The sequence below is a fragment of the Cryptosporidium bovis genome (assembly GCF_009768925.1).
Source record: "Cryptosporidium bovis isolate 45015 chromosome Unknown contig_10, whole genome shotgun sequence".
Taxonomy (NCBI): domain Eukaryota; phylum Apicomplexa; class Conoidasida; order Eucoccidiorida; family Cryptosporidiidae; genus Cryptosporidium; species Cryptosporidium bovis.
Window position 1 is genome coordinate 237,999 of NW_027125029.1, and position 14,706 is coordinate 252,704.

The 14,706-nt window shown below is 32.4% G+C and overlaps 3 protein-coding genes across 3 annotated transcripts; 2 read left to right on the forward strand and 1 right to left on the reverse strand.

Annotated features, from left to right (window-relative positions):
* Positions 1-351: 351 nt before the first annotated feature.
* On the forward strand, positions 352-795 carry FG379_000225 (CP15 60 sporozoite 60K; the record flags this gene model as incomplete). Its single annotated transcript, XM_067325635.1, has 1 exon — positions 352-795. The coding sequence occupies one exon, from the start codon at positions 352-354 to the stop codon at positions 793-795; it is 444 nt and encodes a 147-aa protein (XP_067183179.1).
* A 1,897-nt stretch (positions 796-2,692) lies between these two features.
* Positions 2,693-12,748, reverse strand: FG379_000226 (gigantic extracellular protein; the record flags this gene model as incomplete). Its single annotated transcript, XM_067325636.1, has 1 exon — positions 2,693-12,748. The coding sequence occupies one exon, from the start codon at positions 12,746-12,748 to the stop codon at positions 2,693-2,695; it is 10,056 nt and encodes a 3,351-aa protein (XP_067183180.1).
* A 1,075-nt stretch (positions 12,749-13,823) lies between these two features.
* On the forward strand, positions 13,824-14,540 carry FG379_000227 (uncharacterized protein; the record flags this gene model as incomplete). The annotated part of the gene is made up of 1 exon (XM_067325637.1): positions 13,824-14,540. One exon carries the CDS (start codon positions 13,824-13,826, stop codon positions 14,538-14,540), a length of 717 nt encoding a protein of 238 aa, XP_067183181.1.
* Positions 14,541-14,706: the final 166 nt, after the last annotated feature.

Consider the following 14,706-nt stretch of genomic DNA (forward strand, 5'->3'; position numbering starts at 1 on the left):
TTTTTTAAAAAAATATATATGGACATACATATGTGATTTGGGAGTGAATAAATAAAGGAAGAAAAAAGTAGAGTATTAGCAGTAATATTAGAGTAACACTAATAAAACAGCAGCATATTACCAATATTACAAGTGGAAACGAGAAGAAGAAATCGAGGTGTTCTTTTCCTGTACATATAATTTGCATAATTTAATATCTGATAGGGATATAGTTAAGCAACAAGACAAGGGTTTTAATAAAGAGAAGCATTGCGTAGAAACGAGTTATATAGAATAAAAGACCGAGCGAACCAAAAGAGAAAAGTAGATAAGGAGAAGAAACTGATAGGAAGGAAGCAGCACTAATAAAACATGGGTAACTTTAGATCTTGTTGTTCATTTACGGATGAACATTCCTTAACATCAACTCAATTGGTGGTTGGTAATGGCTCTGGAATTTCAGAGACGAATTCGAATCACGGAAATGATGTTGGTGAGGTAAATACATTCAATGTAAAATTAATAATGCAGGATAGGAGCAAACTCGACTGTGAGGTAGTTTTTGACAGTACAAGCATCTCGCTTTCGGGGGATGGTAAATGTAGAAATATCGGAATTGACGAAATACACCAATTATTATATTCAAAAGAAGAACTATCTAGAGTTGAAAGCAGTGCAGGGATAAGTGATTCGGATAATTGCGTCGCCATTCACCTCAAAGAGTCTGGTAATTGCATTCCTTTATTCTTTAAGAATCAACAAGACAAGGAAAGGTTTATTGCTACCGCTAGTAAATACAGACCAAATGAAAATTAGACTGACTAGCCATAATATTAAAAGGTTATTTATTTACTTGTCTTTATTTTTCCTTTTTTTGAAAGAAACAATGCAAAAAGTAAAGGTGTAGATGACATGAACAAATCAGTGGTGACCTGTTCCACTACATTATACTTTCGTTCCATGGAAGGCTTAGTAATAATGAAGATGCATGCATAAAGTTATACGTGTCACTATTTCGTTTGAAAAACAAAGTTGAATTAAAAAAGAAGACTTGAATGTTGACAATAAAGTGAGTAAATATATGGCGTACTCTTAACACGGCGTATTATTCTATATAGGCTTTTTTGTTACTACTCCGCATAGTATTAAAATAACAAAAGGTGTTTTTTTCGCGTAAAGGCAATATAAAATAGAATTATATTATTTATTCTATATAAGTGTTATTTGAGAAGTGCCAATTTATTCTTTCGTTTTTTCACGTATGGTTTTTTAATTTCTGCTAAGAATCTCTAGACGAGGTATTGTCTAGATGGTAAAAAAATAAACTGAAGTTTTTATCTTGAAACAATATCTCTCATTCATTAGTTAAATAGAGCAAAGTCACATGATAGTAAATTATTTGTAGTCCTATAAGTTTAACATTCTGCAGAAACTACAATAAGCGATTTACCCGAAGTGTTTCTTAATACACGTGTCCAACATGCATGCACATTTACACATGCAAATATTCAGGTGTGAGTGAATCCCGGCCATATATATTTCCGTATAAGCTTCTTTGCCTAATTATACCAAATAGGAACAATTGGACGCTATTATCCACCTCTAAGTTGCAAAACCATGTGTATTGTGCACCCTGCGGTCACTTTGTAGTCTAAAAGTCTCAATTCATCAGACATCTGTTTACCAGAATATATTAAACGAATTTGCTTCACATCTATTCCCTCTTTTTCCTGCAGAGCTTGTTTAACCTAAACATTTTATAGAAAAAAATGGACACGAAATGAAAACGGCATTTAATTAGTTGCAAATTAATAAACGTAAGAAGTACTGCTACCTACCTGTAAAACTGTGTTTTCTGGTTCAAAATTAAAGTTTTGTTTTTTTCCTGTTAATGTTTTAACTAATATCTGCATTAATAAATGTATGTGTATATATATCACTTTATGAACAAAGGAAAATGAAATCACATATAGTCGTGTATGTTTATTTTTTACACTTATTTTAAGAAAATAACTCTTTGGTAAAAAAACTAAATTGACAATAACCAAAGTTGCCAACCTATTTTATTTTTTTTAAAAGGCTTTCTCTTTAAATTTAAGTATGAACGTATTTATCAAGTAAAATTCACATAATACTGCTTATCACTTGTGAAATTGAATTAATATATTATTTCAATCTTTAGTCCTGTAAACATAAATATATATAAATCCCTTATTTAATCACAAAATAAACTTATTTTCCCCAATTTAAAGTTTTTTTGTGTTTAGTACCCGGCAGCATACATTTAAAATATTATATATATATAAGCTATGAATAACGCATTAAGGTATAATTAATATATTTAGGGGACCCCCACACATCTATTTTAATAAAAAGAATGTAGGTCGTTTTAAAATATATAAACGGATAAAACGTTCTAGTGACCGAAAGAAAAACCGTAATTGGAGACGTATATATACGTGTTTCTGGAAAGGTAAACGGAAAGATAAATATGTAAAAATTATTCGTAAGATATGGTTGATTATTATTATATTGTTAAAATACAATTTTACAACAATTTAATGAACAAATAAATTAATTATTTTCAAGTGAATTTTTTGCTACTTTGTATTTTCCTTCTTTTCTTAAAGTCGATAATATTACTATAAAAGGTGTCTAAGTAAATAACCTTCAATTAAGATTATGATTTTTGATATTAAATTTAAACTTTTATCTACAGTTTCTTGTTTGTTTTTTCTTTGTTAATGCTATAACGACTACTACTATAATTAGTCTTGCCATTAACATTAATACTATTGGTTTTGTCGTTATTATCGTCGTTGGTGTTAAAACTTGCATTTTCAATATCAGATATATTGCTTTTTTTATTTACATCTAGTATAGCTAAGGCAATCTCCTTGTTTCTGTTATTGTTTTCATTGCCTATTAAGTTCCTTTTCCATTTGTATTTTCTAAACCAAAATACGATAGCTAATATGAACATACCAATAATTAACGGAGCAAATAAAATAGAGTACAGTGCAGGACCAGATAGACCTTTACTTTCCGATAAATTCATTACCTTCATTGGAGCACAATTTACTATTTTGTGGATACTATAAGTATCTTGGATGTTTGAATTAGTATTTGTGAATGAAATGGACGGAATAATAGGAGTTAAACTGCCGAGTTCAATATTACTTTTTAAATCTTGACCATATACTGCTTTTATAACAGTATCATACATGAATTCATAATCGGTATTTTTGGATAACGTTTTTGTGTCTCCTTTTATATTATAATAATTGCCGTTGTTGCAAGCAAGCAATACAGGATCCTTTTCATTTTCATACCCTCTTGAACATGTAATTTTAAATAGTTTTAAATCGCTTTTGTGATTGTTTTGCTTTGAAAAGTCAAATAATTCACTAACCTGGTACTTTACTGTACCTATAATACTTGTAATAAAGCTGACTTTACAATATTTAAATTTTGAATCCGTTCCTTTAATACAAACAAATTTGTCATCATCATTTAAATTTGACACCCAATTACCATTGTCACACTTAAATGTCTCTGATTCTATATTTGGATTATCAGAAACATAGCCATATGAACATGTTATACTTCTTGTTGAACCATGATCTGTTCCTATTCCGCTAATTACATATTGACTAATTAGATTGTTTTTTTTGTAGTTATCTCTATAGACGCTTTCAAATTCATTGTTTGAATTTCGGTTTATAATGTAGGAAGATGCACCTCCTATATAATTATTTCCAAATATATTCTCATTGATATACGTGTAAGTATTATCTGAATAATCATCGTAATCTTCTTGATCCACTACTTCATAGTTATTCCACAAACTTTTGTTTTTTTCATAATTTACGTTATTAATGTTTGTATTAGAGTTAAAGCTATCATCAATGTAATTTAAGCCCTCGTATTCTTTTCTCAAATGCCTGATGTATTCAAAATGTTTGCTTGTAATTTCATTGCTAGAAAAAGGCATACAGGATTTTCTACAGTCAATTTTAGATTCATTTTGTATTTTTCTCCACCTTCCATTATCACAGATGTATGATTGCGATGCCGTATTTCTTGAAGAATGTACTGAATTATAAGAATCCTTGCATATTAAGTTTCTATACGATCCTTGTTTAAGTGAAGTTTCTCCAACTATATCATACCCATTCGCGTAATAATTACCACTGTTGTCTGTATCATCTATCCCTAGTAATTCTAATGTTGGTTTCGAACAAGTTGGATAGTCTAACTGATTACTTAAAACGTCCATATCAAAAGTACCAACATATGGTATAGATGGTGGCTCCTTTATAGACAATGATCTTGAGTAAGATTGTGTTATTTTTTTGACACGCAATCCATATTCGTTATCAATTTCATCATATTTATTCAGCTCCGTCTCCAATTGTTTGCTATTTTCCTCAAGTATTCCAAGAACTGATCTTGTAGACAAACCTGCATCTATAAGTATCTCAACTATATAACTCCCCGGCCATGATCTCATTCTTGGTATGTCTGATATGGGTAAACTCAAAAATGTGCTTACAGTTTCTCTCAAACTATCTCTCAAATATTCTTCCTGTAATGTATTTGTTATTTCAAAGTAATTTAAATTTTTGTATTTAAACTCCAAAAGTATATTATCCGTTTTCACTCCTGAACTACAAACTCTATCCATACTAAATCCACATCTTTGTTCCAAATAATCTATACTTCTTTCCGTATTTACTTTTGAATACAGTAACCCCTTTGCATTGTTGTATGAGTATTCATAATCATAGTAGTCACCATATTCTTTCTTTATTTTATTATTTTTTCCAATTAATAATTTCCCCATGGTTTCAATATTGTTATCCGTATGTTCCTGCTTTACACTTTGGTTGATCTTATTTATATTTTTTTCCTCCTCTCCTTCTTCACGTTTTTCTATTTCAAGTATTCCCCTCTGAATTTCCAATTGAGCAGCATAGCAACACCCTTTACTGTGAAGTTGATCAATCAATTTCTTTTTGCAGTGTGGTGTACAACTAAAATTTAAGTAATAAGGATTGCATGCATCTCTAATTGTTATGCCTCCAAATGAAGATTCATAGAATGAACTCCACCAGTCATAACCATTTTCTAATAATACATTCTTAAATAGCAATTCACCACATATTTTACTTTCGACAGTCTCCTGACAGTAATATCTTCCTATTGATCTATATAAATATCCTGTTCTAACCATTTCTTTGTTTCTTATCTCTCTACCGACCTGGTAAAGCAACTGACCATATACTCTCATAGATTGAAAGAAACAAACATCTTCTGGGAGATTTCTAATGCATTTGCTTGATATGTTATCTTTAAATACGTAATTTTCACCCACATTGTTTTTGCTGATGCTTTGTAGTTTTCTTTCTGATACCATTGATGACAACCATTCTATAGGTGAGTATGAAGTCGTGTTCGGCATTATTATCTTAGAGGAGGTTGCTATACAAGAATATTTCTCTTTTGAATTAGTTGGACTTTTTGCAAACATACAAAGCAAATCCAATGCTTTTTCACCTTGAATCAACAAAATCTGTTTCCAGTAATCGCCAACATCATTATCTCTTTTATTTACCGTTAAGCCTTTTCTATGATCTGTATTATGATATTCATTATATTGATATTTATTTTGTTTGTAGCTATAACTATTATATTGGTTGTTATCACTGTAACTCTGTTTTCTAACAAACACATTCTCATATTCATCGCCATTTGACTCAAAATTGTAGTCGTTTCCTGCATTTATTTTTGATTTTGAGAGTCTTGTAAATCTTGAAAGTGCTTGAATAAGTCTCAAGTTTTTTCTATGGCAACTGTCCTTATCACAAACAAGTTCAAAAGTTTTAGTTTGATCCAAAAGGAGTAATGGATTATTAAGTATCAAGAATGTTTCATGAAAAGAGTATGAACAACTATCACCATTATTATTTGTTGTATTTTGACATAAATGATTCCTAATTATCAAAGATATCGATTCAGCTGATTCGCAGTTTATTTTAGCTTCATTTAATCCATTTTTAGAATTCTCATACAAAACTAAGCTTTCTCTTAACTTATTCATGCATTTTCCCTTGCAAAATGTCTTAATCATTGTATCTCTTCCCTGTCTGTACATTACACCACATTCTCCATTCCAAATATCCGCAAATGTATTTATAAGTTCACAACAAGGACTATTGTTGTTATTACAGTAGCTTATACTTGAAAAAGGAATACTTATTGCTCTTTCAAATTCGTTGTTACTGCCTCTGACTTCTCTTTCACTATTATTGTTATATGTTGCCAATCTTAAATAATAATCATTATTATCATTTTCACCGCTATATGTATCCTCATTTACATAATCCCTATCTCCACTACAAGGAAGTGTGTCAATAAACTTCGCATTTATCCATTCACCGTCACTGCATGTCAATGATACTACTTTGTCGCTTCCCAAGCATCCTATTTTAAGTTTTGCATTGTGCTTGAAGGATTGATTGTGGTTGTTTCCAACTCCTTTGTTATTATCATCAACATTATTTGTTGTGTATTCACTCATTTCATTTTGGTTTCCTTTATAATCAACAATATAAGTACCAACTGAAGTTATTTTTTTAATTAATTTATCATCACAATAATTACATGACCTACAACTACTTCCACCACAATCGATTCCTGTCTCGTCACCATTTTTAACACCGTCAAAACAAGTAGAACAACTGTTTTCACAACTGCCCCCACAATCAATACCCCATTCATCACCATTTTGAATTCCATCATCGCAAGTTGGTGGTGAACATTTCATTGATGCTTCTTTATTTGAATCAGGCAGTAACCACTTTCCGTCGTTACATGAGAGAATAAGTAACTTTGATTCTAATGAATCTCCTTTTTCCCATCCAGGAATGCATCTAATATGTATTTCACTTCCGGAAGCTGTCGCCATATTCTCTATTAAAAAAGATTCTTTTTCCAAATCTTCTATATAGGTAAAACCTCCATCAATGCTTAATAAGGTATTTTCTGGTATTATATTTATGGGAAATCCATAGCATGGCTGGCAGGCCGGACACTGACTACCTCCACAATCAATTCCTGTTTCATCACCGTTTTTAATACCATCATCACATTTAGGGCAGTTGTCATTACCACAGCTTCCACCGCAATCTATTGAAACTTCATCTCCATTAAGTGTACCATCAAAACAAGTGTCGGGACATTTTTTATCACATTTTCCTCCACAATCAATTCCAAGTTCACCTTGATTTTGTATTCCATCAAAACAGGTTGGTTTTTGGCAAATGAGAGTAGGAGTTTGAAAAATACCATTTTTACAGAGTAACTTATCTTTAATAGGTCCCGTTTTCCTCACATATCCCTGTTTGCAACGAATACTTGTCCAATCACCATGTTTTATCATGTTTCCGTTTTCTGTTGAAAGTACTTCATAATTATCCCTTATATAGGGGTGAAGAGAATAAACTGAAAAGCCGGAACCTAAATTAATGCGAGAGTTATGATAAAAATGAGATTTTGGGGTATCCAGTGTACAATCAGAGAGGCATTCCAGTGTTGGTTTTGGTGGATGCCATTCACCATTTTTACATTCCAATACCTCCTCTATGTCAGATCCACCAAAATTTGATGAACAAGTTATATATCTCAAGTCACCTGTGTCTGCTGGAGTATCAAGTAAATTCTGATTAACTATCTTGTATTTTGCCTGAAGCTTAAGCATTGAGCATTTTGAAGCACAAATCAATGCATTATCAAATACCCATTCTCCATTTGTGCATGTTGCAGCCTGACTTAAATCAGTTCCCTGTATTAATGTTCCTTGATCTGAGCAAGATATCAAAATTCTAGACCCATGTTGATAAAAACCTCCCCTTTTTTTTGAATTAAGTTGATCATAAACCTCATATGCACTCCCTAAAGACACTTCTGGAGAGTTACAATTACTTAAGCATACTGTTTTTGGCACTCCCCATACTCCATTTGTGCATTCAATTTCATCACTTTTTCTTGTACCCATTTGAGTAGTACCACGATCTCTGTCGCACTTTACTCTCACTTTTGAACCACTAACACCGGTTTTCCTTTCGGGAATAATATTTTCTATAACATAAGCCTTGTTTTTAAATATTTCCAAATCCAAACATCTTTTTTCGCACTTAAAGTTATGTTTTTCTATTATTGAAGAGTATGAAAACAGACCTTTTGGATCAAATTTTGAATCAACTATCAGCCAAGAGCCATCATAACATGTTAAAATCATCTCACTAAAACTTGATTCCTCAAAGATACTCCAATTTTCTGAACATCTTATTCTTCCCAGTGTTCCATGTTTATAATTTCCATCCAGACTGCTTGAACTGTATTCAATGTAATAAGGATTATCATTCGTATCAATTATATTGTTATTTTGGTATTTAGGTATTGGATTACATCTCTTAAAACATTTGTTTTCACCTTCTTCTGAGTTTAACTTTGATTTCGACCTCCAGTGTCCTTGAATACAAGTTAAAGTAAATTCTTTACTTTCATTGTCCAAATACATTTCCCCATTTGATAACTCTATCACCTTGTCCGAATTTTTCGAACAAACGATAGTTATCTCAGAATCTGGAGTATGTTTCTCCAGGTCTTTTTCAGATTTGAATGAATAACTATCATTTATTAAAGCGTAAGGTGGGCATGATGTACCACATATTAGTTTCAATGCACTCCATGTTCCATCATTGCAAGTAACTATTTCACTTCCTTCTGTCCCTACACATGTCACCTTTAATTTAGATCCGTGAGCATATGTTTTTTCACCTTCTGACTCAACTAGTCCCTTATTACTATGATAGCTCACTTCATTTTTGATTTGTTCTTCATCTGGGATGTCATCGCTATTTACAGTATATTCTTCTCCAATAAGGTAATTCTGACTTGAAACTGATGAAATAGGATATGGTTTACACTTTTGAAAACATTCTATACCTTCCAAAAGCTTCCAATTTCCAGAAATACATCCAAAGCTTCCTTTTGAATTAGGAGATGTTTCTAAAGCAGTTGAATAACCATCAATGCATGTTAATATGGCATTTGTTCCTGCCTGAAATAACAAGGAGTTCCTTCTTTTGTTATTGCTTGCATTTGAATCGGCCGCTAATTCCTTGGAATTTTCACTTCCAGAGACAGTATCTGTATCGTTGTTATTCTTTATGGGACTATTTGTATAAACAATGTGAACTCGCTCCATCTCATTTCTATCATAGTGAAAAGACAAATCAAGTTCAGGACAAACTTGACCATTTGTTGTAAAGAATAGTTGATTTGGTCCAACGTTACCCCATGGTTGATAAGTTAAATCAGTTAAAGCTCCCAGTTCTACTGTTATATCATAAATTTCTCCTTCCATTAAAGGTTCATATGGACGTAAGGTAACCTCAGAAGTTTGGTTGGAAATAACATATAATCCTCTATAGAGTGCCTCGTAATCAGTTGGTATGTGAATTAAGTGTCCAGTATTTCTTCCTGTTATATTAAACCAAGCCCAATGACCGTAGTTCATTGGTCTGTTAAATGTTAATTTAATCTCAGTGTTGTTTATTGGAACATTGATTGCACCTAAAGACGGTTGAATTCCTATTAGTGAAGGAGGGCTTTTTTCTGGATAACTTTTACATATTATAGATATATCCTTATGTTCTAACCATTCTGGATCGTTTTCTGAATTCAAAAAAGACCATTTTTTCCATGTCGTTGTTTTGCCATCTGGTGGGATATGATTATGTGGATCTGGTAATGACGATTCTGCATATGCTATTATATCGCCACTATCCAAATCTCTATCTATTACCCAGGCTCCATTTCCACCACCACTGCTATGACTATAGCCGTCATCATCCTGTTGAGAATAGTAAACATAAAATTGTTTCCTTTCTCCTCCATTCCAAACTGCTTTGTTATTTATCGGTGACTTCCAAGGAGTGTATAAACCATTTACATTTCCATTGTTTGTTCCAAAGCCAGTTATGTACATATATGGACAGGAAACATTTCTGCTTATTGTAAAAGTCCATATAGGTACCGCGTCATTCGGATTTCCTTGCAAATCAATAACGGCTCCTGGTTCTAAACCAATAACGTACTCGTCTTCTGGGAGCGGAGTTCTACTATCTAATGTAATGACCAATTTTCTACCCCTTATTTCAGAGCTGTACAAAACTGGGATTTGAGAGGCACCATTTTGGGAGTGGCCATTTTTAGATCTATTCCACCATGTCCATCTCCCAGAATCAGAACCGCTTCTAGATGAAGTAGAGGATGACTTCTCATCTGCAAATAGGTTGTGGTGATTGCCGCTACTTCCTGAGTTTCCACCTGCTTTTCCCTCTTTCTGAGGTAAAATAGGGATCTCTAATGGTCTATTTCTATAGTAAACACTACTTGTAATAACTAATCTTCTTGGTTGCCACTCCTTCGGAAATTCAATGTTCTCGTTAAATCCAATGACCAACTCTTTGACAGGTGGAACTATATTTGAATGATTTAAAGGTAAAAAATAAGATGGGTATGGTAATAATTGGTCGTTTAGACATTTATGCTCTGTGCAAACTTGTCCTGTTTTGCAGTCCTTATCTGTATTGCACTCTCCTACATCCAAAAGCCCTAAATCTGTATCAAAATCCTCAGCGGAGTCACATGGAATACCATTACCATCCCTATCTACACCACTACATCCACATAGTCTATTTATACCTAATATTGCATTTGCTCCCAAATTTATTGCACAATTTGAATTTGAAGATCCAGGTGCCCCACTATCGCCACCCTGTACAATACATGGTAAACCCATTCCTCCAGGTCCTGTCGCCTCCATCTGAGTTTGTACCTTTTGATAGTAGTCTGGATCTAGGGCAACACTAGCCCCACATTTAACATAAGGAGCAGTTTGAATGACTCTGTACATCTCTCCACCAATGAACTGTCCTATATTTGCTATTGTACAGCTTTGACGCGATAGACACCTCATTGTCCCCAACCCTATTTGGGCAACACTAGGAAGAACACCTTGACACTGATTTGTATCTGTATTGCAAGAAGCCAATGCATTGTGCATGCAATGTGTATTATCTGTACATTCTACAACTTTTATTTGGGCAACTGGAAAGTAAAACTCGGCTGGTTCATCGCAAGGCATTCCTGAAGATGCAAAGTCTGGACATCCACATAATAACATTGTATTTGAATTAGTTTCACTTCTATTGTATCTTCTCCCAACTCCAAAGTGTAATTCACAATCAAAAGGATTGCCACCTTCGCAATTCCACTGATTGTGGGAATGAAACATCGACTCTTCATTGCTTAGTATCCTAACACCACATCCTATTGTTGGACTTGCTGCGACTTTGTATCTTGATGTTATTTGTTCCCCAATTATTTTGCCCTTAATTCTACAATCATATCCATCTACACAAAGTATAAGGGGAGGCTCATATGGATTGTTTCCAAAACCACCATAACAAGTTTTTGGTGTTCCGTAACAGAGTCCATATCCATTTACACAGCTAGCACATGGATCCATCTGAAGACTTCTTACATTAAGTACTCCTTTGTCCTCTATTTTAGCGGACGAACGGCTTTTGGCCATTGTATCATTTTTTATTGAATGATCGGTATCTATATCATCAACTTTGGATATACCTTTATGATAAACTACTTCTGAGATGTATGTATCAAATTCTCTTGGTGATTTACATTTTTTATCTCCTCCAATCATGCAACCACACAATAAAGTTATTTGTGGTTCTGTTGATACGCTGCTAAAAAAACATTCTGTTCCTTCATTGTATGGTATACATTTATGAACGTATACTTTTTCACCTTCTTTCAACTCGCTTCCGCAGCTTAATTTCTCGACAGTTGAATTATTCCCAGAGTCTGCTTTGTAAATTTCCATTATTCTTACATTTTCTGATATTCCAAATCCACTAATTCCTGAAATTGAACATGGTACATTCGCCGTGCATACCCTTACTGACTTGTTTCTTATTAAAATATCTTTGTTGATGTACTTTTCATATTCAAGATTAACACCTTTTCTCTCATTTGCTCTTTTATTTCTATTATTTTTTTCGTCTTTAAGTCCAAAAACACTCAATTCACCTATCGGAACAACAAATGTTTCAAATTTATCTCTTTCTTTACCAAATTCCTCTTTTGAAAAAGGAGAACTACAGAGTTTGTACCTCCCTAACATTAAAACCTCCTTTGGAATTGTAATAACACATTCCTTGCCTGAATTTACATGGCATTCCAACCATTTCCTGTTTCTGCCGGTTGAAGCACCAGTATTGCTTATTTCGCTGTCATCATCTATTCTATTACTAGTAAATATTTGATGGTATTTTTTATCAACATTTTTCAAATGATCGCATTCTAATTCGTATGGTATTGCTCTTACTACATATTTTTTTTGAATTACTTCATTGAAACTTCCAGGAACGGAGGTTAATGTACAATCTTTACCTAAATAACAAGCATATTTCATATAGTCATTACCAGATAAACCTGTACAAAGCCCATTATAACAACTTCTTCCACCACAATCATTAGAATTATTACATTTTCTTGTTTCTATAAGTTTTCCTATATTGCTAATTTCAACTGATTCTGACTTAACTCTAATAAAATTGTTAACGTAAATGCCAGAAATTATTATAAAAATCAGTACATTATTCGAACTTAACATATGATATATGTTAGTAATTATGTGGTAATTCCACTTCCTTTTTTTTTCCTTTTTTCTCATTTCGTCTACAGAACACTTCAGTCAATATCACATATTACTATTCATTTATGCCTTTTATAGTGATTGTACCAATACAAGAAAAAGAGTTTAATGTTCACTTGTATTCCCAAAATTATGATTATTGCTATATTAAAAGTTTAATCAAATTCAGTTTAGTCCAACTTCTCACAATATTGTATTTCTCAGAAAAGAAGGGGCAGCAAAAGTATAGCAAAATGAAAGAATAATGTTGTCAATTAAGCAATTAATGATTATTTATCTTTAAATAATATCTTGTTTTATTCACGTTTTGTAGAATGAAAAAGAAAACAACGCGATTTAAACCGGGAAAAGAAAAAATGTACACAAATTAGTACTCAAATCAATTTATGATGGTTTATACTCGTTTGCGAGCACATTTCATATTTAGATTACGGATTTATTGTTACATTAAATACACATTATGCCACCAGTCAGCGGGGTACTATTTGAATACATGTTTAAAAAACGAATTGATAAATAAGAAACATTAAGGGAAGAAATTAAATATTCCAACAAACTTCAGATGTTTTATGGTGTATATACTTGATCATCATTTACTTACCGAATAACAAAATCCAACAAATAATAACTCATTGATTATTAGACTTTTTAGAAAAAACGAAGAAACAAGCGCTTATTTTGAATATAATAATATCATGGTTTTAGAAAGAACAAAAATAGATTACACTTATGGGAGATATAAATTAATTGACAAAAAGTGGTTGCAAACCTTACATTATTTTTTATGCATGCAAAAAATTAATGGTAGGAAATTGCATACATATTAGGGCAGGCGGGTAGATTTAGAATTAATTTTGTATACAAATACAAGCCTTGTAAATAAATATATAAAGAGAAATAGGGAGGAATAAAAATAAATAAAAGGTGAAGAAGAGAAGGAAGATCTATAACGGGAAGAAATAATAGTTATAACTTTGTAATTTTGTAGTATCGTTAGTCTTGGTATAGGTAATTGTATTGATAACACATTATTATGGGAATTTTGTGGAGCAAAGTTGATATAAATGAAGAGTTGAATAAAAATAAGAGAGCGATCTCGAAAGCAATACGAGAAGTAGACAGAGAAATACAGAAACTTCAACAAGAGGAGGTTAAATTGCAAAAAGAAATTAGAAATGCCATTGAGAAAGGATATACAGAGTCTGCAAAAATATTCAGCAAAGATATACTAAAGATCAGAAGACAAATTGAAAGATTAAACATTGCCAGAAGCCAGTTAATGTGTGCGGAATTGAAGTTAACTTCAGTCAAAAGCCAAATTCAAGTTAACAATACACTTTCCGATTTAAATAATGTTATGGGTAAAGTAAACGGGTTAACGGAGCTTTCAAGCATTCAAAACATTTTAAAGAACTATGCAAAGGAAGCAGATAAATTTGATGTGAAAGGCGATATTATAAATGATTCTATTGATGTTGCATTGGGAAATGATTTAGGATTCGAAGATGAGGATGAACTTGCAGAAAAAATATATAAAGAAGTTTATGACTCAGTCGAGCTTGGAAAACAAGGAAATAATTCAAATATAACAAAGACGAAAAATTTGAATATAACTTTAGGCAAGAATTCAGATACGCAAAAATTTGATACAAATACTGAATTTGAAACTAATGACAAAGAAAAGGACTTCGATTCATGTATTTCTATCCAAGAGAGAATTAAGAGACTTGGTGAAGGTCGCCGTGGCTAAGATGGTGTTGCAGACATGAAAAAAATCACCAGATATTACACATATAATGACGTAATTGTTGAGTTGAAAACACAAATAATAGTTCAGTGAAGGCAAGAACATAACGCTCCTAATTAAATTGTTATAATTCACACACTACTGAAAGGGGACGTAAACATGCAAATAA